General features: G+C 41.6%; 1 protein-coding gene across 1 annotated transcript in view; it reads right to left on the bottom strand.

The window, feature by feature from the left end:
* Positions 1-26,065, bottom strand: part of pdgfd (platelet derived growth factor d) — a 53,028-nt gene that overhangs the window by 13,337 nt on the left and 13,626 nt on the right. The window contains exons 2-4 of the mRNA XM_070970571.1: positions 11,267-11,456; positions 9,836-10,013; positions 2,606-2,665 (exon numbers count right to left, since the gene is read on the bottom strand). Of these exons, the coding sequence (XP_070826672.1) occupies positions 2,606-2,665; positions 9,836-10,013; positions 11,267-11,456 (428 nt within the window). The remainder of the gene's footprint in view (positions 1-2,605; positions 2,666-9,835; positions 10,014-11,266; positions 11,457-26,065) is intronic.

Genomic DNA, 26,065 nt, shown 5'->3' on the forward strand with positions numbered 1-26,065 from the left:
TTGAAGCTTAATCTAACTTTAGCAATCACAGATAGACACGAGCTAAAACCTTCTTGGAAATCCGTGGGTGACTTTCTTAGTTTCTCCCTATTTAAAGAGTTACTGGAGGAGCAGTGGAGTGACAATGATGTTTTGCAGTGTCTGGTAGTGGTGCTGAATATTTTTTAGGAAATGTGGAATCAATAGCTATATGCAGAGATAGCACGGGTACATGTGCAGCTGAGGGAGCTTATCTAAACTTGGTGAAATCCTTGACAATGTTCTCAGTTTCTGACAAACTGCATATTGTATTGTTCATGCTGTACTTAGCATGTGCTGTGGTGGGGAGGTCAACACTGTTTCTTTGTGAGCATTGAAAAGATATCCAAAGATTCATGGGACAATTGGGAGTCAGCAACAGATAACCTCCACAGAGCGACAAAGAAACGAGGAACAATGAACATAAAGGCCAAAGTCACTGCTGGTCATCTCTGACTCAGATTCCTCCGCTCGTCTAAATGATCCCTACTAAACATTTCAGACGGAAAACAGATTTTCAAGGAGACGTCTTGACCTGATGTCAGCCACTGTCCTCCTCCACAGTGTAGCTCTTTTCTATATTTGGCTTTCGCTCAACATCTGTGATGCATTTCATTTGCAGTAATGTGCTGTTGTTATGCATTTATGTATTGAGGAGTGTGATCAAAACACTGAAAGTGGTGCATTTACTGTGATTACAAACGCTCTTCTGCACTCCCCATCTATGCTCTCATTCAACATGTAAATATGAGAAGAGTCTGACATTTACTGTAAGTTATCATAGCACACTGTGATGAAATACTGTATACAGTGTTTCACTGCATGCTTGCTTCCCAGTGACAGCAGTCTAGAAGCAAACCTGGATGTGAGACTGAGCCCAACTCTGCTAGAAATGCTTACAATTATTACATGATCAAAAAACTGATTTTTAACTTTTTCCCCAAACCTGATATCTGCTATATTATTGTGCAAATTCAACAACATAATAAATCCTCCCAAATCAATAATAATTTCCTACTTGCATAAACAGTTAATGCAACACCACCATAGACATTCACAATAAGTTAGTAAGTCAGTAAGTTAAACAGGCAATTCACTTACTTTTAATGAAATGAAATGATATTTTTAATGTCATTTCCCTTTATATGTTGTTAGTTTTCCACTACACTGAATATTGTCAGCAACATGGGGTTAAAAAAGTAGCAACATATATCACAGATGATTCCTATATGGGCCTTTCTCTCTGCTGCAGGCTATTTATCGAGCTAGAAGGAAACTGCAATCAAATTTTTATAGCATGAAGGACCATTATGACTTCGGCTGCCATATCAGCACTGACTTCCATATGGGTCAAAGGTGAAGAGTAGGTGATGAGAAGCTGTCAGCTTATCGAGGGAGACTGACATTAATTAAAGCTAATATGAGAACTGAAGTACACTTCTGAGACTTAACATCTGTTACCGTTTATTGTAAGAGCTTCAATACAGGGACTTTACGGGTATAAATTAAAAATGGCAATTTCAGCATCACTCTATCACTGTGGCTCATGTAGAAAGAAATATGCTCAACTGAATGCTGAAGTCAAAAGCATTAGATTACTTTTCTGATATAATCTGTGATTACTTTCACCAGAAATTGAAAAATGTGTTCAATTTAGAGTAAAAATCAACATATCAGCGAGAGGCTCATCTTTCTAATGAATGTATCAAATTTTGTGTTTGCTCAGTAGTGTGAAACAGTTACTGACATGAACGTAATGTAAAACGAACACAGATCACTTGAAAAACTGCACCAAAGAGATGGGGCCTAGGTTTCAGGGCGCCATTTGAATATGAAGTGGAAGAGGCCAACAAACTTATATGTACACCCTATCTGCACTGGCAGTGACACACAAAAACACACATGCAGACACACATGTAATCATGATCAATCCATGCAGAAAAGTGGCCACACAGCCTGAAGCACACTAATAATTATGGTCACATATGTCACCGAACCCCACTGCTCGTCCACACAGACACACTCAAATTTCACTGTTGCAAAACATTAGTGTAAGTAAACGTGGCATTTTACATCTCAAGCTGCATGCATAATAAATACAGTACATACATGCATGAATGTATTCAGTATGTGGGTGTGCGTTCGCCTATGCAAATGGATCATATGTCATACTAATTAGTGTGGCTATCCTTGTCTATTAGACACTTATATGTCAGGTGGTACTGTAGGATTAGAGTGCACGGAGGTCTTTATGTGTTGAAATGTAGCATAAATAGATGTTCAATCAGCAAAAAACTTATTAAAACAAAGCTTGGAAAAGGGAATTAAAAGTTTTTTTTTAAACATTGATATTAATTTGAAATGAAATTGTATAATCCAGATGATGTTGATGACATATTCTTATCTGTACATTTCTTTTTATGCTGTGCAAAACTATTCTGTTTGCATGAACTTCTTCCACTCAGTGCTTAATATGTGAGTTCTCTTTCTGGCGAAAATATATCTTATCATAACTGAGGTCAAGCATGCCTGTTTAATTCTAGGATTATAACAATTCATAAAGTGTGTATGTTTGTGCATGACTCACCGACATGGGCATAGTGACAGCCTCCCAGTTGGTGTTGGATGCAGGCAGAGGAGAGTCATACTGCAGGAATGGATAGCAGAAATAAATAATCAGCAATTGACCAATTGAGTTGACAATGGATGAAAAGCCTGACTGAAGAGAAGAAAATGACAAATGAAGAAGGAAAAAGTATTTTGTGTGTCTAATGAAGTCGGTTTATTGCCTTGAAAAGGTACCGTCCAGAAGCTCTTTAGCGAGTGATAAAAGCAGCTTGATTATGATTGATTGAGGCCATCAAGTAAACTAAACCTAATGCAAATAGTTCCCAAAGCTGCTGAATATATGAGGTATGACCACCGGAATCATGTTCTAAAGCCAGGGAGTTGAGATGCATGCTCCATCTGCTGCATAAACATTACAGTTCTGCTCGTTGTGGACTTTCATGTGTAGAACCTGTCTGTGTTTCTGTTCTGTTAGATAGCCAACTGACCCAAAAATGATCACTGGTGTGGACTGCACTTCGGTGGTTATGCCACCTGATTTATTTCTTCTCTTAAATTTCTTAGACATATTTCCACGTTGGCTCACAGTTACTGTAAGTGATGGTTGAGGTCAGGTAACTACAGTAAATCCACATGTAAAGGGTTAGGAAAAGACTATTACATCCATCGCTGCACCTCCCTTTACTTTTATCACCCCCTTAGTTTTCTAATAATTTCCTTTAAACACAGCTTGGAGTGCTGTGTGGAGTTTCATATGTCATCTAAGGTCGTCCAAGACGTTCAGGTGTCTGCCTGTCTAACTGATGGACGTCAGTATGTCAGGAAAATCCAAAAAGACTTTCCAAGGAAGCTTGTCGCAGCACGCCTTTGAGTGAGTGAGTGAAAGAAAGAAATTAAACTCTCGTCAAAGCACGTTTAGGTGATAAACACTCATCAGACTGACATATTTGGCACACATGCACACTTTCTACGTCTTTCTCTCTTGTGTTTCATTCACTTTTGAGAATATTACATTCACTTCCTGGAGACCTACCCTAGTTAAGTTAACCTAAATCTTCATCTTCATTTTGTCCCATTATGAAAGCGAGTCCCCACAGTGTAACTGTGCAAACACATACATGTCCCCACAGTGTGAGTAACACACACACAGACTCTGACATCACCCTCATGACCACACATAAAATCTCACTGGCTATCAAATCGCTCTCCTTGAGGAGTCTCAAATAGCATCTCCGGTCAATATGGAACAGTTAATCTGTCTCAAACGTACTTCAAAGACATAGTGCCCTCACTTTGTCTCGGTGTGTATGTGTGTGTGTGGTCATGTATTACTCATGTTGTGGGGACATAAGTCTGTTCACTCAGTCACATTATGGGGACAAAATGCGACTTTAATGTAAATCATTAAATTTTAGGATGAAGACTGGGGTTAAGGTTCAGGTCAGGGGGAGGGCATGTAGTGGTTGTGGTTATGGTTAGAGTAAGTCTCCAGGAAATGAATGCAAGTCCATGTAATGTCCCCAAAAAATGATGGAAACACGACTGTGTGTGTGCGACTGCTAATGTAATAGAGTTGACATCAAAGCCTGTCAGCATGCAAACTTTATGTTTAACAGATTCTTGCATGTGGCCTTTGGATAAATGTACTCATACACATAAACACGCACCCAAAACAGCTGTGAATGAGGTCAGGAGGTTTCCTGTAAGTGTGTATGTGTGCGTGCGTGCAAGTAAATGCATGTTTACAGATTCCTAGTCTCATTTCCTTTTAAGGTTAAATGCTTCATTTAAGGCACATCTGGACCACTTAATAGGTTTGAAAAAAGCTGGAGAGACAGAGTTCAGGGAACATGTCGAGAGAGGACTGAAAACCTCTGAACACACAGACTCCAGTCACCTGCCGGCTCCAGCACCAGACTTCTACCCTCTCACGCACTTTTCTGATATTTTTGCTCTTATAAAATGCGGAAATTTGATATGTTTTCATCAGTCACCCTGCATCTGTGTGGGGAAATCAGATTCTGGTCTATGGTATCAAGCCATGGGGAACTTATCTTTTAAAAAACTGTACATTTCATGTAGCAATGTGAAGAAATAGCATGTAAAATGTGGAGGCTACATCTGCAACTCCAGCTGCATGTACAAAGTAAAAAGTAGTCTACAGGACCAACGCAGATCTTTTTCAGGGGGTGTCTGTCAAGTTTCAAAAAGAAGGTGAATTGTTTTTCACCATTATTTCTTGTACAATTTATGAGGCAATATTTGTTGTAGAAGCTAAAAGTAATATTTCAGGCAGTTGTACCACATTCACCAGCGTTGAGGGAACAAATTCTTATTTACAGTAGCAGTCTAGTGGAGGGGACACCAGGGAGCTGCCCTTTTCAACCTCCATTTTGTACAGCTGGACACTGGAGCAGCCGAGGATTAAGTGTGTGGTGGATGGTGAGTAAGGCAAGAACATTTTCCTGTCGACATTCACTCCGCACGACCAGTTATCTCACTTACACCTAGAGGATATTTAACTTGTTGTTGTAGATAAATGGCATCGGCCACTGTCTCTGTGTCTGACACCTATTTTACACCTTGCATTAAAGGGTCTCGTATCCAGATTGTATCTAGATTTGATTTGACCTGATTACATTTACACCTGGTGATAATATGTGTCTCCAGTGTCCACGGTGAAATCCAATCACTCTGTCCAGCTTCTTCTTCTTGTTTTTGTTCTTCTTCCTTCTTACACCATCCTCTCATTCTTTTATATGGATTGAAAAATCTAGTGCATTTAAACTTGTGACTAATGTGGTCCCAATGGAGGTGGTTTGACCACTCTGATCACAATCCATCTGCAATGCGTCTTGGATCCATTTATACTTGTCTTTCATGTGGTCAAGTCCTATCAGATTGCAGTCCATTGCCCCAAAATGCAGTTTAATGCAAGCTGTGAAGGAGGTCTGAGTCTCAGCTAATTTTCAAGTTGATGCCAGTATCGTTCTCATGTAGCAAAGTGGCTTTTCTTACTGTTCTTGTAGTTTACTGTGATACCTCTGGTCTTAATCTGCAGTGTACTGTATTTAGGAAATGTATCAGTTTTGACACTCTCTTGGTGCTTGCTCTAGCTTGCTTTTATTTTTCTGAGCCAATCACAATCATCTTGGGCAGCGCTAAGCCCAGGATGCAGCAACGGTACCCTTGCAAAATAGTGTCGGGGAGGAACGTTTGCATGTGGGTAACAGCTGCGGTTATTTAAATTTGGATAAGGGATAACTTGTCATTTTCAGCATACTGTAAATCAGCGTGAAAGTTGCTACCTCGCAGATTTTGTTGTTGTTTCCTGTAGGCGACGGGGGTTTTGAAAAGGCTAACACACAGATGGCAGAAGGGAAGGAGAATGCCGCATTAAATAGACTTCGAATGGCAGGCTTAAACCTACGGTCTGCATCTGGTGAGTCAGACTAAAACAGTAGTGAAGTTGGATCATTAAATTAGTGGAAATCTATGTTTTTACTGCAATTCAAACAGCAGCAACAAAGGTTTGATTGATGTTTGCTTGGTACTTAGGAGGACTTGGCCACTGCTAAACAGACAAACAAGTTCACGGCATGTCCTCAACATTAACAGCACACGGATTATGATAGCGTGACTTTTTAGTCACAGAGAAAATAAATGTTTTTGAGAGCATTCGACCGGTGTTGTTTGTCATGGAATACCCTTGAATCCAGTGTGTATGGGAAGCCCACATGTTGGATGACTCAAAATGGGATTCTGGGAACTAACTTGGCTCATGTTCCTCAATCAATAGTCTTTTCCCTCTGCACCTGGCTTAGCAACACTTCCCAGGAATACCCTCCAAGATACATTACTGTACTTGTATGATGTCAGGCAGTAAAACCAATGTTAGGAGCAAGCAAACAAACAGAGATCTATACGGTTCTGAAATCTTACAAAGATAAACTCAGAGCTGCTTCTGTTGGCAGTAAATATAATGAGGCTGATTTGTGCACTCATAGACTCTTTCTTTGAGCCTTCATAACTAAATAGCTTCCTAAAATGTTTATCTAATGCAATCAAAAGCACTCATTACTTCATGTAAGCCTGCACTGCAGATGATAAATCACACCCTCTGAAAACAAGATTTGAAAAGGATCAAAGAGTAATGATTTGGGGGAAATACAGTGACATGAATAATGAGTAAGGCCTCTGTTAGACTGCATTATTGCCTGGAGATGGTGGGCTTTTGTTACTTTGGAGAGGGAGCAAGTTGTATTCTTATATCAGACCTAAAGGTCAATTTATCTCCCAAAATGTGGTAACCTACGCAAACTCAGACAGAGAGCTGATCCAACATAGTCCCAAGGATAATGAGACCCAATCTGAAATGTGGTCAATCTGATTGACCCCATTTATCCTTATTACTTCCTCATACATGAGTAAAATCACAGTGAGTTTTAATACACTTTTGTTTATACTTAACCACATATTAAACTGATGTGTCTCCATTAGCTTGATGAGAGGCAGAAAAATAGGAATGACAGATGCATCTACACCTTTCAATATCTGGATAGAGTGTGTCTCCAACCACCCACCGTGGTCGCCTCAAATAATACATTTTTCTCTGCCGGCCATTGTGAAACACACATGATACAGTAAGTGCTGACAGTGAGTCCACGTGGATCCACAGACAGAGTGAGACCCTATCCAGACCTGATACAAGTATTAGGAACTGGCTCTACTTCAGTCAGGTTTTGGTCATGAGGAACCCAGAGGAGCTAAAATCAGACAGGCAGAGACTCAGTTGATTTGAACAAAGTGAGGATACGTGGAAAACACAGACACACAGATTTGAAAGGCGGCAGAGGTTTAGGTGTGGAAATGTGTTTTGTTCTGGTCCTTTTCACACTCTTCCCTGTGTGCTTCCACCTGAGTCCACTCTGCCTTCTCTCACTCTCACACTGCCACTCTTTTTCTTTCCCTCATGGTTTTTCTTTTATCTAGTCAACCTCAGTCCACTTCATATCTCGCTACCTCACAAATGCCTCCCTCTCCCTCACTCTGCCTCTCTCAGTTCAGGTTGTTTTAGTCATTAGCTGACATGCTGATACCATCTCAGACACCTGTTCTCTCCTTCCAATGCTGCTTCTCCTCATTCTCTCTCTGCCTCCTTTCCTCTCTCAGCCTCCTCTCCTCCTCCCTCTTATCTGTTCGACAGGTCTGGAGAGAACAAATTAGACCTGCTAAATTAAGCCACACACACTGCTCCAGTGTAGCTGAAGGCAAGCTCTGTGCATGTGTGAAAGATGGAAAGACAAAAACACACACTCAAACACAGGAGCTCTTTGAAAAATAGGTAAAATGGATCAAACAGATAAGGCCCAAGAGCTGGATTCTGTTTTAAATGTACAGAGGTGCGAAATAACAAAAGGTGAGGAGGGAGGGGAGGCAGACGGAGGCAGCGAGAGTCTGAGGGAGCGAGATAAGGCAGTTATATTTTGAAGTACTTTTACTTTGTTGCTATTATGTTGAGTTGAACGAGGCGAAGCTGCTCTCTAATATTTTTGGTTGAGATCATAAAGGGCTCATTTGGCTTAAACGCACAGCATATGCCTGTGAGCTTCCTCCGTTTCCTTTAAAAACTCTGTGTGTGTCATGTCTGCGTGTTGCCATAGCAACCCAGGACACATGGACGTGTTGTGGCGTCGGGCACTGAGGTCATCTGCATTGTTTAACAGAGACGCCACTGAAATCCTGTAGTCTGGACATCAGCTGGAAAAACTCTGGAGGAACTCAGGTGATTTTCAGCTGTTGTTTGATGCTCGGTGTGACTTCAGATACTTTAGACGTAACAACACATGTATACCTACATCTACACTAAGAAGAAACGTGATTCTAAATCTATTGTCCTCTACCTTTAGATTGTGCCTCCACCTGCAAAATGACCTCCAACTAAACAAGCTACAGCATTAAAATGCTGCTTACATGTCAATGCATCCCTCTGATACTGGTCATTCTGCATTTTGATTACTTTTACTTTTTCTGCTGATAATACTTGTGTACCTTGTACACCTTTGCACTGTTCATTATGATGAACATGGACACTAGTTTAGTGTACTTTGAGTCAATCCCTCATACACTGTCTTGCTGCTTTAAATACTAGCTAGCATATAAAATGTGTGTTAATCCATGGTTAAAAATAGTCCCTAATAAATGCACTTTTTACTGTTTACTCCAGCTTTGAATGTCATTTGCTAAAACTAAAATGCCAAACTGTTTGAGGAAATTACTGAACTCACTTTGAAAAAATGAAAGTATACTTATGTTTACATCTTCAGTGAGAAGAGGTGAGATCTTTTGACCAAAAGAAACAGAGTAATGACAGCCTCATCCTTCGCGTGAAAATAATCCCAGTACTTCTTATATTATCGGCTGCTGAAAAGAGTTTTTGCCGATGATGTGTGGAGCTTTTAGTACAAACTGTGCTGAGAGGGTCGGGGTAAATCACAGGAGCTGTAATATTAAAATGACTGTGGAAAGTGAAGGATAATCTGAAAGTACAGTATCTCTCTCCCTCCCCCTTTCGCCCTTTACTCCATCTGTGCTCATATCACTTTTTTTCCTCTTTTTTTCCTCAGATAATAAGCAATGCCACCTGTTAAACCCTTTCTGTGATGCCGCGTCTCTCCCCCTCTCTCTCCTCTGCACTCATAAAATCAAAAAGCAGGGAACATCTTTAAATGCTTCTCTGTCTCTCCGCTGCTCTGTCTCTCCCCCTTTCCCCTCCGATTATAGGGTGGGGGAACATCTTCAAATCAGAGTCCACCTCTTTCTTCTTTCCTCCTCCTGACAGAATGACAAAGGTAATCTCCTTATCCGTTCCTTTGACAGCCTTTAAGAGAACCCTTTCTCATCATCCCTCCAGCCCTCCTCCCCGTATCCCTCCATCTCTCCTCTACTGTCGAGTGGACGTGTGAGAAAAGAACAGTTGGCTAATACATTTTGGCATTTTACCGACAGTGTTACTAGATCCTCCCTCTCTTCCTTCCTTTTATCTCCCCGAATCATCCCATCTCTCTCTTTTATTGCCAAGTGGAGGTAAAAGAGTGAAAGAAGCATTTTACCTGGAGCGTTGCAGTGGTTCTCCAGCTGAACCCAATGTGACAAAGAAATATTAAAAACTTTAAGCTGTGCCCTAAATAACAAGTCATGATTCATCGTCAGCTGTGTGTGTGTGTCACAGTGAAATTGTACGTCTCACCAGCAGTGAGTAGTAGACTTTGAATCCCGGCTTTGCTACAAAGTAGTCATCAGACTTGAAGGTGACTCTGAGCGTGTTGGTTTTGGAGTTGAGACTAGGCGGTGCTTTCTGCCCACACCAACGGCCCCAAATTATAGTGCTGGTCTCTGATTGGTCCTCCACTTCAACAAAGTCATACCTGGAGCGAGAGAGAGATGGAGAGGTAGATGAATGGGTGGAGGGGGAAAAGGGAAGGATGTCGGATAAAAATGAAAAGGTTGGGACTTTGACTGTGATGTGTGTCTGTTCTGGAAGGAAATTGAGCAAAAGCAGAAATAAACCTCTGTCACAACTTACAGACAACTCTGATCGACCTACTTTGACCTAAATTAAAACAAGAGTTTAACATTTTAGGAATTATGCTTATTCACTTCATTGCTGAGAGTCAGAAAGGAAGATTAGTACCACTTTCTTGGCCCAGTGCTAAATATGAAGCTGGTGCCAGTAACTTGATAGCTTAGCTTAGCATAAAAACAAGAGGGAAACTACTAGCCTTCACTACAGTTTGGTTATGGATTAAACAAACAAGATAGAACATGATCATTAATAAGCTTTAGAGGTGCTGGAAGGAGGCTTTTGTTGCCTTTGGAAAGAGCCAGGCTAACTTTTGCTCATGAGATAACGATGGGACAAATTTATGATGTATTCTGTAATCTCCACCCTGCCACATCATCTGACAACGAGACTTAAGCAGGAAAAGTTTCTCGGAAACTTGGAAAACATTTCAGCAATCAATGCTCCAGCCAATCAGCGAGTCCATCAATCAAACACAGACAAATACACGTGTACACACACAGTCAGTGTGACAAAACAGATTTGACAAAGCCACTTTCTCCCTCTTCCTACCTTTCCAAATCTCTCCTCCCCCTCTTTCCCCCTGCTGCTCCCCATTGTCTTTTCAGCAAAGTGCTTACAAAGACGGCTGAGTTGCATATGGGGATTAAAAAGTCTATTTTCTCCCCTCAACCCTCAAGGACAAACTTCTTACACTTCTTGCCAAGAAAGTAAACTTCAACTATCCGTCTCCCTCACAGTGATTCCACCCCCTGCTCCTTTTCTTCCTCTCACATCCTTTCAATCAGTTTATTGTTGGTGTGATAATGCGAACACATTAACAAATTATCCTCACCGACTTTACTGCTGCTGTTGTACATTCTTTCAACTTGAGACCTTTACTCCATAAACTTTTCCTCTCCTCTTTGTCACTCCAATCATTCCTCCTCTCACACTCTGGTTCTTTAATCACTGTTACTTTCATCTGACTTTTCTCCTTTACAGCCGCTTGTAATTCATCAATGCTTCCTCGTCTTTGTGCTCTCTACCTTGCCTCTCAGGTATTGCACCCCAATCTCCATATGCTTTTCACCATCTTTCTGAATCGCATTGTTTTACCTGCACACTCCGTTCTCGGCCTCCTCCAGGCCGAAGTGTCCGTCAAACTCCAGGTGTATGCGGCTCCCTGGTGGTGACAGCAGTTTCCATGACAACAGCAGATTACGGGGGTAAGCGTTGGGGTAGCGCGGGCTGTGGATGGCTCCACCCGCTGGCGTTACTGTGATGTTTTCCTCTTTGCGGTATAAGTCTGTGGTGAGGCGATTGCTGTCTGTTAGTGGTTACAACTAATCAGTTAGTTAGTCCAGTTGTAAATAAACACAAGCAGAGCAGCTTGTTCACAAAGACACAGAAGCACAAAAACAGGCTGCCAAACAATACAATTCATTTCAGTGACACAAATCCAGCTCTTCTAAAGCTTTCAGCCTAATATGCAAAGACGTTGATTGTGAATTTGTTGAGTTTTTGAGGATGTTCATGGATGTGCTCTGAGTATCTGCCCCTCTTTCAAAGTGTTAAGTCTGAACTTTTCACGCCCATTGGATTCTGATGTTTCTTGCATACAAGTGGAAAATTTGGCCTGACAGTGGCTGTAAAGAAAAGGTCAGGGGGTCTACAGAAATATTCACAGGCATTCTGTGACAATCATTGATATTGACAGCAAATGTGAGAAGAAAGCTGGCCACAGACTAAAGGGAAATGCGTATCCAGCAAAACCATTAAGAGTAATTCTCTGGTGACCAAGAATCACACCCTGTTTTACAGCAGTTCTTGGGAACAATTGATGGACAAACTGACATCACTGCTGTCAGCCGGGGTTGCAAACCATTGAAGTAAAAGATGTACTTTTCAACATGGAATGAAGTGTGTATATCATGAACTGTACATATTTTTACTGTATACTTTTTTTTCCAAGTACACTTAGAAGTGTGTGTAAATATCAGTCTCTGTCTTTACAGTGAAGGTCATTGCACTGCTGTGCCAAACCAGCAAAATACTGCATTTATACTGTCTCTATGCTCTGTCTACTTTACTAGCTCACCACAAACACATGCAAGAGCTCACTTCATCCTCAAGTGAGAAATTCACAATATAACATCTACCTCCCTAACATATCTGCAAAAAGAAAATGATAAAGAATAATATGGTAACTATGATTTGTCATTGCCTCTGTTTATTAGCTGTATTGCTTTACTCAGTACTATAAATTCTAATGATGCTTTCTGAAGTCGTGTTTAAAGTATAATAATTGCTCATCAGTACTGATGAACATAATAATCACACCCACTGAATGTCTAATCCCGATTAATCAACTCAATCATAAATCTAATTTTAATTTTTCCACAACAAAATTTATTAATTGCCGTCATTTTATTGCTGACTTCCTGAAAATTAGGAAGAAATTCCTTGTGTGCGCGCGCGCACGCACACACACACACACACACACACACACACACACACACACACACACACACACACACACACACACACACACACACACTCTAAGGTCATTCTGCGTGCTGAAGTAGGCTGACAGGGCTGTATTTTCTGAGGGCTGCGTGGTTTTTGTGAGAGAGAGAGAGCTGAATGCATAATCAAGGCGCCACAGCCTGCACCCCTGGGAGATGATGATGAAGCTCTGGCCTTCTCCTCCACCTCCTCACTGCAAACTTCCCTTCATTCCCCCTCTTGTCCTCTCCCATCTTTCCCTCTCTCCCCCTCTTTATATTGCTCTTATTTGCTTCAGTCAGTAATTCTGTCTCATCTGTCACTCAGCGCTCTACAGGAGTCACAACCTCTGCCAATTTTGACCTCAGCAATTAACACTGCACCTAACTGTGTGTGTACATGCATTTGTGTATGTGTGCACTGTTGTTGCCATGGTTTGTGACTCATGAAGTTATTGAAATTGGAAATGGCTTAACTAAACTAAAGCTAGCTAAACTGTAAGTTGCTGTAGTAGGACGTGCCAGCCATGTGAGGGTGTGTTCATCTTTTTTTGTCCAGTGGAAACAGTTCAGTTGTCATCTGTGCTACTTGCAATGTTTCTGTATTTGGTTCCCCAAGGAAGGTCTGGCAAGGACAACTGGATTTGGTTGTAGAAACTTGATTTCACCTCTAATCCAAGGGGCTTCTTCAGTTCTAACTGACTGATGGGGAGTCCCAGGTATTTAACCTCTGTGGGGTCATTATCGGGTCGTCGTGTAGCAGCAGTCATTGGACTTGTGACATGAGGCCAACTGTGAATAGTTCTAAAATGTCCAGGGACAGGATCAAAGGAGTTGGGGCATAAGTGAGATATTTGGTTCCATTTCTGTATTTGCAGCGTGTTTCTGTATTTGGTTGTGGTTTTTCCATTTGAGTGTTTCTGGGTTTGATTGCGTTCGCTCACTCTGCAGCGTTTCTCTCAAAATGCTGCGCATGTGTTGTCAAATTGGTAAAGATGTTTTTCTTAATTTGCTTGTGTTTTTGACTATTTGCATGTGTTTTCTTAAGTTGTACTGCATTGAACTCCCAGGGCCACCATAATTTATGCTTATGAGAATCTGTCACTGTGAGTGCATGTGCATTTGTGAGTGAGTGTGTGAGTGGGTGGGTGTTTGTGTGTGTGTTGGGGCACAGTTTGTTTGTAATGGAATTCTTCCACTCTGCTGATCAGAAGCCTGACTGTGTAGATCCATTCAGTCATAAAAGTGCTTATGTGTCAAGAACTTTCACCCACTAAGGTCACTGGGGAACAGAGCTCTCGGTGTGTGTGTGTGAGCTTGTGTGTCTATCAGTATTTGTGTATATTCATGGGGGAACTTGTGTTTGTGAGTGTGTGACCATTATCATTTCACTGCATGTGTGTCCACCGCTGAAATTTGTATTTCTGCACATAGAAGAAAATGCACTGCACCACTTTGTGAAGTGTTTGCTTTCTTTTATTCTAAGATAGAATTGCAAGAAGATAGATCGCCAGTCAGCTTGTGCTAACCACAGCACATGTTGCTAAGGGCTGGATGTATTAGGCTTTGGTGAGTAAGAGCTCTTTGGCTAGCACAGACCTAGGTTGAGATACACCTGGTACCCATCAAAAATCACAAAAAGCAGTGTTGTTACTGCAGTGGTGCTGATTTGGTGGGTGTTTTCCTCAGCGATGCAAAGATTCTTGCTGTCACATGAACAGATATGGCTTCAGCAGCACATGCATACCAAAGGAGACATGGTTGTCTTCAGCCCTCTCCGGGAAACAGAGAAAATTAACAGTGAGAAGACGCCAGGATTAGCCGAGCCTAGAGGTTTAGAGATTGTTTGAACGGACAATCTGGATCTTCTCGCAGTCTTTCAGAAGACTATTTGACAAAGATACACAAGTCTGCTGCTCTGAATCTTATCCTGACCTGACCCCACAAAAAGAGAATATATAACGTTCAGTAACCAGCTTTGTAATGCTAATCAGTTTCAAGTGTTGCCTGTCTCTGCTCTTGTATTATTAACTTCTGCAATGACACATGGAAAGTGTAATGGCAGCAAAGCAACAACAGACAGATTTTTGTTGGTCTCTCTTTGATTTGTTTTGATCTCTTTATATCCATGTCCAACAATAAAATGGACAAAAGTCTGCTTTATTGTTCTGTCCTGGACACTGAAATTCATCAATCCAGCTGGGAGAGAGACACACCCAACATCTCTTGCATTTCTGTCTTCAGGAGAGGTTTTCAGGCTATTTGGGTTAAATACTTCCAAAAGGCTCTGGGTTTGGTTGCTGATTGGCTGAACTTACAGTAGGTGGGCTCATCATTTTCTTCACTGTTTCTAGGAAAGGGGCATCCATTGTGCAAAACTACTATGTGTACTGTGTGTACAGTACTGTATGTGTGTGCATATACTGTAACGCATCTATGTCCATCCATGCACACAGAGGTGTGTGTGTGTGTGTGAGATAGAGAGGAGAGTGTGCTAGAGACAGAAAGCATTAACAAGAATGAACACCCCCAAATGAAAGAAATATGGAAATTCGCTGAAGCAGCATTCGGCTCTTTAGGGTGCTGTTTCTCAGTCACACCATTGACCTGACTATGAATCATGCAGCAATGTCATTTACACTACTGCAAATTCATGCAAATGATATGATGATAAGAAAAGAGGTTGCTGTTAAGGATCCAGTCCAGAGAACTGACAGCGCTGCAAACTGACAGCTACATTTCATCTGAGTTTAAGAGTCTGATTTGGGGTAAAAGCATGAAATGGAATCAGGGCCGAGCAGAGGAACACATATGTAGAGGGCTCAATGGGACATGCAGTGCGGTCTGGTGAATATTAGGACAGGGACACATTTTTGTTTTGTGTGTAGCTCTGGACGACACCACACTGGACTTAGACACTGTCTGGTAGGCATGTCCAATTTGCTGCAGTACAGGCTCAATATTAAAATCAGGAAAATGTGTTACTGTCCAAACTGTATCACTGCAGGATGGGCACTGCAGGAAATCATGAGAGGCTGTGATGCCTGAGCTTAACCATGCACATACAGTAAAGACATGTTCTTCCAGCAAACTGCTGGTACCGAAAGGTTTCAGCTTTATTAGTTTCTCTCTTGCCCACTCACACACTTCTCTCTCATTCATCTCTCTTTAAGGCCACTTGTGCTGCCACAAAATGATGTCAAGATTAAAGGCAGAATTTGTAAGCCTTCCTCACTGAATTGTCTAAAAAGACAAGTCTGAATTGGAGAGCTAGCCCCTCTGTTGTTTACTATTGTTTGTATTGCTCGCTCATGATGGAGCACGATTATTCATTTTCATCCACAGCGGTGGTTGTTTAACAAAGAAGACAACAATTCCCATGATCCCACACTGCTTCATGACATCATCAAAGTCCCTCTTTTGTTCTTGTTTTGATTAAGAGACCCCGAGCAGCAGAAACTGCACACTGTTTGTTCAAGTGAAATTGCCATTCTTTATCCTAATCTGATCTACTGTACCGCTGCTGTTCTAATGCCTGATGTTCCAGCATCTGGTTCGTATCCATTACTGTAGGAACTTAGACTTTTAGTTCTCACTGTATGAAGCTGAAGCTGTTTTGTTCTTGTTTGTTTTACTTTAGGTATTTTCAAGGCAAAACAGTGTTTTGTAACAGCATTTCTTTCGTTAAAAAAAAAAATCTATATTGCTGCGTGCATGTGTCTTTCAATAGAAAACCTTGCTGCAGGAGTGTGATGATGTATCTGCTTGAACAAGTAGTAATAGCCTGAAATCCCGGGGAGGTGAAGCGGTGAAGGATTGTATAAACACTCCCAGATATCTCTTGGATAAATACCACAGTCTCTAAATGTACTGCAGCTAGTTCTTCATGTTTCATCAGTCCTACGTTTCCCAAACCTTTGCAGCTTATCATATTAGCTCACAAGGCTATCTAATGTTTTACAGGAGCTGTGTTCTACACCAGTCACACAACACTTATCTCTTTTGAACTTGACAGAAAGTTTAAGTTCTGCAATCTCAGGAAATAAGATGATGTCAAAAGTGCTGATAATATCACTGACAGTCTGACTCACACCCCTAGATTTAACTCACGCACACACACATACGTGGTAATGTCTGACACAGGCAATTAAGCTTTCAGTCTCCTGATCTGACACTTAAATAACTGTGACAATGATGCTGCGTGACTCTGTGTTATGTGTGCGTGGGATCTATGAGTGTGTTTCAGTGGATGTGTCAGGTTCCAAGCAAAAGTCCTCCATTGTATGTGTGTGTTTGCATGGCTGCACGTCTGCCAGGATGCATGTGGGTAAATTCTCACTAATTAAACTTGGCTCTCCCACCTCCAGTGCCAGGGTGCGATGTTCTTCATGCCTCTGAGATCTATTTCTGATCCAAGTGCCAATCACACTCTGATCACCCAGCAACCAGTGTGCATCAGAGACCACAAAATAGCTCTGCGTGGAAATTACTGAAGTCTCAAGAAATGAGCTGATGAAGACGAGATATTACACTTACATTTCTGTCTTAATTAAAAGTTGATTTTGGCAAAGTGACAGGTGTGCAGACACTCGTCTAAGTCTCTATTCTGTGCAAACCAATCTCCATTTTTGTTGAGTGACAGTTTGCATACGATACATTCTCACTCACGCGTTCCCACGGGACATTACCTATAACAAGGCAACCCCATTTCCTACATCTGCCACCCCTGTCTAACACATCCTGTCTGACTTTCATCTTCTCAAAACGAATTCTCATAAGCCCCAGCACTAGCTAACAGGACACATATAATACATTCACTTTCAGCTGTGAAAAACTCCCCAGAGAAATGCGATGCTGCTGCTCTCATTCCTGGTGGCATTCCCAGTTTCTGTCTGAAAAAGTAGGTGTTTTAAACTGTTATGGATTGAGATTTGATGTGCTTTGAGATTATGAAACAATTCTAAAACTGAAATCATTTCAATATGGATCTTGCCTTGCATCACTGTGAAAGGAATGGTTTGACATTTTGTGAAATAAGCTTATTTGTGGTGGGGAGTTTAGAAGATTAATGCACTCTCATATATGGCCTTTCAATCTAAGGCTAGGTTAGCTTAGCTTAGCACGATAACTGGAAAAGCTAGATGACTCAGTCCAAAGATAACAAAATCCACCTGCCAACGCTTCTAAAGCTCTCTAATGAGGACATTATACAGCATCTCTCTGTGATTTTTTTCTTCAAAAACCAGAGAGCGAAAATATTGTATATGGGGTATGTGTGAGTCGTATGTTTCTGCAGCAGTAACTGCCTGGAGTCTCTGCTGGTTGCCCAATATGACGGGTTTAGTAAATACTAGTGCTGTCAAAAATATTGCGTTATTAACACGTTAATGCAAATCAATTTTAATGGCGTCATTTTCTTTTAGTGCGTGACCGAGTGAATTTGTAGGTTTTTATAAGCTGTGGTTGCTAGTAACGTAAAAGAAACTACAGGATCCGATTGTAAACCGGAAACAAAACAATAGGCACGCCCCACGCACTTGTTCGGTCTTTCCTGCTCGCTAGCTGTAAAAGAGTAGGCTACCAGTTTGTGTGGATGTCAAGCGCAAAACGCCGAAATGGATGCGAACAAGATTCTGAATGGAAAATTTAGTTTCAAAAAGTTGCCAGATGGGTCGACTGACAAGACCAAAGTTATCTGTGTGTATTGTCGGTGTGAACTGAGTTATCACCGCAGCACATCCAGTCTGAAATACCACTTGATGACCAAACACACGGCGAATGCGAATTCTCCGCTGCCTTCTTGTCAAAACCAGATGACAATGGATGGCTTTCTACAGAGGCATATGGATGCTATCATGTTCAAAGGAAACTTGAAAGGGAAGTTTAAGCCATGGTTTAACTGCACTATAGGCTGAGTCCTAGTTTACAATGATGTGCACTTTCACAACTTTATCTTGTATCACCCTGTTTTGATCCCTTAGAAAGGCTTGTTGAAGGGGCTTTTTTGTAAACAAGTATTTATTTTTTGTAATCTGTTTATTGACAGTGTTAAATTGTGTGAGATTTGATTCATTCAAATGTGAACGACTGCTCAAAGTGAGAATGTTAGTGTGAAATATAACACTACACGTTGTTTTCAATAAAAAACATTTGCACAAAGCAAGCCTATCCACTTTTCCATGTTGATAAAAGTATCAAAATGATAGTTCAAGGGACATTTAGAATAGATAAAAATGTGTGATTAATTTGCAATTAATCGCGAGTTAACTATGACATTCATGAGATTAATCGCGATTAAATATTTTAATCGATTGACAGCACTAGTAATACAGGTTGAATTGTAGTGAGGTCTTGGCGTGAAGGAACACCAGGAAAAAGCTCTACAAATAATCTACAGAATTTGACTGAAAAAGGATCTTAAAAACAACTTTCCTCTATATTATTATTATTACAGATTAATTTGCTGTCATGCCCAGCTATCTGCCGACTGTTTATTCATCTGTGTTTGGCAACAGAGCATAAAACATTGCCCATTAGCAGCAAAAACTGCTTGTAAACAGTGTGTGTGTGTGTGTGTGTGTGTGTGTGTGTGTGTGTGTGTGTGTGTGTGTGTTTATGTCATTGGTTGTTTATGTCCGTACAGTGGGTGTGTAGGTGCACATCTGTTAGTCCCTATATATGTTGTGTGTTTGTATGTGTGTATGGGTTGTTGATGGGGAAGCTGTACTTGCACCCTTAGAGTATTTAGACCCATGAGAAATAACCAAAGACTTTTCCATCTGGCTAAATGTTAGCTCAAGGCCTGTGTGTGTGTGTGTGTGTGTGTGTGTGTGTGTGTGTGTGTGTGTGTGTGTGTGCGTGCGTGTGTGTGTGTGTGTGTGTGTGTGTGTGTATCACTGTGCAGCCTATCAAAGCCTCTGCTGGCTCCACTGTTTTGCCACTCTCTCATGACAAATCAGCTTTAAATATTCTCCCTTGTTTCTCAGTCACGCCCACACAAGCACAGAGGCATGAAAAAGACAAACACACACACACACCCTGGAGGTGAACACTGCATGCCGATGGGTGTCAGCTTTGGTCAGCATCGGCTCTCGACCCTCATTTGTGCTCCTCTCCCTCCTTCACTTCCTCTGCTCTCTCCATCCTGCAGCATCTTCTCTACCTCCGTTTCCCTCTCTTTTTGACCACGACAGAAACACTGAAGCTCTCATTTTTCTTTCTTATTGATTAACACAAATGATAAACATGATGAACATACAATTTAAAACATCTCATGCCTTGGGGAAGTCAAACCTTTGTCCCTAAGGCATGCCCAACTTTTGACTTGGTCCCTGAGGCGTGAGATATTAAGAAAGTGAAAAATTGTCAGAAAAACATAGCATCAGTATATCGTCTCTCTTCCTTTTCTACTGCCTGATGTCTTACTCTTTTCCTCCAGATTATTATTTTGGTGCAGCTCCACCTTTGCTGCTACAACCAACTAACTTGCATCACTTTCTTTTTTGCAAAGAGACTGTATGTTTTTGTTTTTTACCAGTCAGTGTTAAAGTGTGGGGAATTGGGAGGCTGAAGTGGAGCGATGGCATGGAGGGCAAGACAGAATATAGAGACGAGAGACAGGAGGGACCTTTCAGTTATTCTCCAGTCCTCCGAAATGATGATCAAGAAGGAGAATACATGTTTGAAGAATGTGGGAGTGTCCGGTGCATTAGGCAGGCCACAGAGCCATTCATCTGAGAGCTGCATACGTGCTGAGGCAGCTGGGGTGTACATATCCATGAATTATAGAGGACAGCAGGCCTATATATATAATTATAGAAAAGAACTCACTACATGCATTATGTCCCTTCAGCTGGACACAACAGAGCTGTTGCATTAGCTTGATGGCCACAGAGCTATGCCTAGAAAAGGATGACATGAAATGAATTTCCATCTGACTCATTTTAAAAATGTGTTTGGAAAGCATAAAACATAAGAAATATACAGATAAAAGCATTCCACTCATTTAGGTCTTTTTTTTAAACAGTGGATGAGTGTCAAAGGGCAGAAAAATAAATGAAATTAAAAGTAATTTGTGCTAAAAAAGAGATCAGTTAGCTTACATATGTGGTGTTTTTCTCCTGTGGCAGCACCCCCTACATGAGCGTTCTCCATGCGATGGGGACTGTTGATTCACACTGACAGTGTCTGTACTGATAATTTGATTGGTGCAATATCTGTGTGGGCAGGCACTAAAAATTGTTCTTAATATCACTTTAATTCTAACAGACACACAGGCAGTTGATCAGCTTGGGTGCTGATGTTATTAGCTCATCTGTCATTTGTATGTTACTCTCTGATGATTTGAATCACCGGGTAACGTTGAGCGTTGGGGTACAGGACTTCCCTTGATTATGAGTTTTGTTAGTCTAGGATTAGTGGGAGAATGCTAATGTTAGCCAGACCCCTCTTCCTTTGTATAATGTGGGATGAACACAACGCTGAGCTGCCCTGGAGCTGCCGATGATTCAACGGGTGCTGATATTAAACAAAGAGCTAATGATAGCAAGCTAGGCTAACATGTTCCATGTTCCATGTTTTTTTTTATGTTGTAAAGAGACGTGCTCCAGTCGGTACTGCACCGCGAAACGTTGATGGTACCTCTCCAACTGTCACTCAACGCCCACTCAGAGGCTTGAATCTAACAAGCTGTCTCCTTGAATATGGACAAAAATGGCTTTATCATCTTTTGAAAATTGGAAAAAATAGCCAAAGCATCATCAAAATTTAGATTTACTTGCGATTTTAGTTCGACTTTAAAAGTATTACTTTTTCTGTCCACGTCCAATCATCCAGCTAATCTGATTGCGTAATGAGTAAGAAGTTAGAAACATCTGCTTAGAAATATCTTGGTTGCCTGGCAACAATGTCAGATAACTTTCTATTGCAAACCTTCTGGAAAATATTGGTGCCTCAGAGACTTCAGTGACAAGATATAGATAGATATTGATGACTCATGCCCTTGACTGAAATCCTCCCCAAACAAGCACCTTCAGGCATACAAATCTGACTTTCCACACGCAAATAAAACCAGGTGTGCAGTATATACAGGACAGTATGCACACTCTCTCTCTCCTTTTCTCTCGTGCCGTAAACTTGCACAACACATAAGGCAGATGTCTTTCCTTCCAACTTTTGGATCCCTTTTCTTCTCTCCTCATCTCCCAGACACCACAGAGTATTTAGCCTACTCCATTCTCCACACATGGGAGGCTTTACATCTAATATGTACATTGCTTTAATGTTACAGCTGGTAAAGGTGGAGTGTATACTTTATCCTGTTGGGCAGCTTGTGAATTTCACCAAGGGATCAATAAAATTATTTGTATCCACAGTAGTACAATCAATTATGTGATGGTTATATTTTGGATCATTAATCTAAATCCGCTAAGTACGTCGGAACTAAAGTTATCAAAGTCTCGTGTGTGTGTATGTGTGACATCAGTGAAAGAGTGTGTATGTTCCTTTGAAGCAGACATGTCCTGTGACACGGACAGAGGTTAGACAAACAGCCACAGACCCAAGCACTGCTTACTGAGCTCACTCGGTCTCTTCAAAAAGACTGCACACAACTCAGAGCGGGCGAGTACGAGGGGGAGCGGACAGACAAAAACTGCAGAGAAGGACAAAATGAAGGTGAAGAAAGGTTGAGAATCAAGAATGAGACAGAGAAGAGATGAAGGTCAGTGGGATGAATGAGAGAGAAACAGGGGGAGACAGTGATTGAGTGAGGTAGAGAGGGAGAGAGCACAGAGACAGGGGGAGAAAATAAATGTAAAGACAGAACAGATAAAGAAAAACGGATGAATGACAGTGGAAAGTTAGAGGGGAGGACGCTGCTGCAGCTACTGTACTGTGAAAAGGACAAGGAATGTCCACAAAGCCCAGCGATACCTCGACACATCAAACACTGAATAGATGACAGCAAAGAGCATGTCTGAGTTCCACTCATAGAAAACAAAGATAATAACTGCTTTGTGTGCATCTGTGAAGTTACGTGCATGTCTGTGTAAGGGTGTCACTTGCTTTGTTGTGATGTGCGCCGATTTGTGCAAATGCATCGTTATTTCTCTTTTGTCATCTGTTTCAAAGGCAAAAACAAAGAGGAGAGACATCACTTGAAAGCTGTGACTAACAATGCATTTAAATTTTCTTTGGTACTGGAGCTTTTTAGCTGGTTCTTAGATCTTCACCAGAGACTCTCGATGGTCTTTTTGGGCCTTTGATTAGCATTAGCATCCACTCGTGTCTCTGAAGCATCTATGACTCAACACCTGTTGATGGGGACAAATTAGCCTAATGGGTACAAAGAAGGGGGACGAGCTGCACTCAGCCAACTAGGGTGGAAAATCGATGTTTGAAAAGTGCAAAGCATAACTATCACTTTTTTCAGAACATTGATATGTAATTTACTTGAGCATATTTCAAGAATATTATGTGCTGTAAACGACTTGAGAATAGGTGAAATTACTTTAATTGTGCTGTTATCCTCTGTGGTGGAAACCAACAGCATAAAACTGGTATTTCAGCTGGACTTCATAGATGACATGCCTCTTTTAATCCTGCCCAAACAAACAATTTTCACACTTTTCTAAACTGTAATTAAAGGACCATGCCAGGGGGTGCATATTTAAGCCACCAATTAATTCAACCTCACATTCTGGACATGTTCTCTAAAGCATAATGGCACGTTTATATTCCCTGACGTATCTTTAATAGGTGTTTTTCAACTGTGACAGTTTTCTACATTTCTTCTTCATGTGTTGGATTGTGTGCTAAATGTTCATCAACATGTCCGATGCTCACAAATCAATCAAATTTAGATTGCATGCTAACACGCTGGTGTGAACACACCACATCCCCAAATCCAAGCTGATATTCGTGTGAATGGAAATGGGACACAGCTTTAGTCGTGTTTCTACAAGCTAATCTCTGTATTGCACTAAGCTAACATCTACATTCTCCTTGTCTTGTGCCAGTCCACTTAGCATGCTCCCATCCTCTGCAGTGATGTGTTTCTGTTTAACACCTTGGCTAAGCTTGCTGAATAATGCAGAGGGGGACCAACACTTGCTGAGTCAGCACTGAGGACAGGTCAGTGGAGACACGGTGGCTGAACGGCTCCAGCAGCCGCAACAGAGAAATGCAGAGGCAGCACACACACATGCAGATGCATGGGTGCTTGGACACCAAAATATACATATTCATAGCCACATGCACACACGGAGAAACTTAAACTGAGGAGCGCACACATGTGCACATATACAGACGCAGGGAGGATAAAGGAAAGAGAGGGAGAGCGAGCCTGCGGCACATAAGATAGCGGGAAGCCCATCTGTGCAAAAATGTATTGAGCTCTCAGGGCAAGAGATGGGGATGAAATGTATAATCAATGCAGATTAAAGCAAGTTTCATAGTCCACACATTTGCCTTTATAACAATGCTTTATGACACACCAATTGGGTGCAGTAGACTTTAATTTATATCATTCACTTTACTCACATTTGTCTGCTTTACTATATATTTTTCATAAGCAAAAAATAGTCCAATATTAATGGAGGGAATAATGTTTTTGAGCAAGTGCAAGTTTTTCTTTTAATAAATTGTTTTCATAAAGATAACAAACAAAAATTCAGCAGCACAGCCGGCATATACAAAGTCCTAGTCAGTCACAGAGATACACACACAGAAATTTAGAACTCACACGGTCTTGCTCGCACATGCACACGTGCTGCGTCACACACATTCACAGTTAAAGTGTTGGCACGAACGGAGGGATGGAGGACGAGTCAAAGGACAACATCTGACAGACAGCTCCGGCCCGCTAAATACAGTGGATGAAAAACAAATTCCTGGAAAAGAAAATTGAGAAGCGGACGAGAAAAAGAGAGAGAGAGAGACGACAGAAAAGAGGAGAAGAAGAGGGGTGATAGATAAGACAGAAATCCATGAAAGCAGTTGGGTGTGGGAAGCCGGCTCAAGTTGTAACGACAGATTGTGGGGAGGGTTTGAGGGTGGGGCAGAATAGAGCGAAGGAAAGGATGAGGGATGAGAGGGGCTTGTCCCTGTGCAACCTCCTACACTGTGATGGAGTGTATTTACCAACACCTCATCAGCAATATCCCCCTTGTGTGTGCCTGAGTGTGCAGTATGTGTGGCTCGATGCAGAGTGCTGCGTGGGGTCTGCATTATCCTCCATGTTATCTCTTTCTGCGATACAGTAACGGCACGATCAGAAAGGTGAAATTGGAGTGACCCAAACCACACATCACTGTACCTGTAAATCAAATGGAGAGAGATTTACTGTTTGTCTTCAGGTTGGATTAAGGGCCGGGCCTTTGTTACACTTGTCACGTATCGAGAAATGCCAGGGGATCCTTCAGATATTTATAACATCTGTCATTCAAACTGGCAAATGTCAAGAATACCAGCTTAGGCACAATCACGCCATATGATTTTTATGGATTTCTTGAACTACCTCTGTGTGCATGTGTGTGTACATTTCTAGAGAGACTGTGTGTCTGTTTCCACATCAAGGGCTAATGCGATAACGTGTGTGTGTGTGTGCTTCTGAGAGAGTATGAAAGTTGTGTGTGTGTGCGTGTTTGTAAGGCTTGTTAGAGTAGCAGTTGGCTCCTGCTGACAGCTACTGCAGTCTGAACAGCAGGGCTGACGAGGACAATCAATTAGCCCTGCATTCGCACACACACACACACGCACACACTCTCACACATTGATTTTCACGTAATTATGTGCACAGAATAAAACACACATCTAAGGCCATATACAATATATGCAGTCACAATATAATACACATCCAATGTAATAACAGCACACAAATTCAGTTACCTTTATCTCCATGGCTTTATGTTTACACATATAACTTATGAAAGACTGTGTGAAAGTGGCTGAGCTGTGTGTGTGCGCGCGCGTGTGTGTGTGTGTGTGTGTGTGTGTGTGTGTGTGTGTGTGTGTGTGTGTGTGTGTGTGTGTGTGTGTGTGTGTGTGTGTGTGTGTGTGTGTGTGTGTGTGTGTGTGTGCATGTGTGTTTTATCTAGGCCCCAGCTGTGGTAGTACAAGTTTATCAAATATCAGTCTCGATCCCTCTAAGGGCTGCTTGGACACTGTTTGCTAGATGTATGCGTGTGTGTGTGCGTGTGTGTGTGTTTGCTCTGAGCGTTGTGTGTGATGCTGAGCAGATGCTGATGTTTTGACAGCCATCCTGCTCTCAGTCTGTCTGCCTCACATCAGCCCTGTGCGAGTGTGCGTTTGTGTCTGCGCTTACTTTGAGTGTGTGTGTGTGTGTGTGTGCGTCAGGAAGCGTGTGCTCATGTGTGTGTGGTCAGAGCGCAGGGTTAAGCAGTGGTCTGCC

This window comes from Chaetodon trifascialis, chromosome 9 (assembly GCF_039877785.1).
Source record: "Chaetodon trifascialis isolate fChaTrf1 chromosome 9, fChaTrf1.hap1, whole genome shotgun sequence".
NCBI lineage: Eukaryota > Metazoa > Chordata > Actinopteri > Chaetodontiformes > Chaetodontidae > Chaetodon > Chaetodon trifascialis.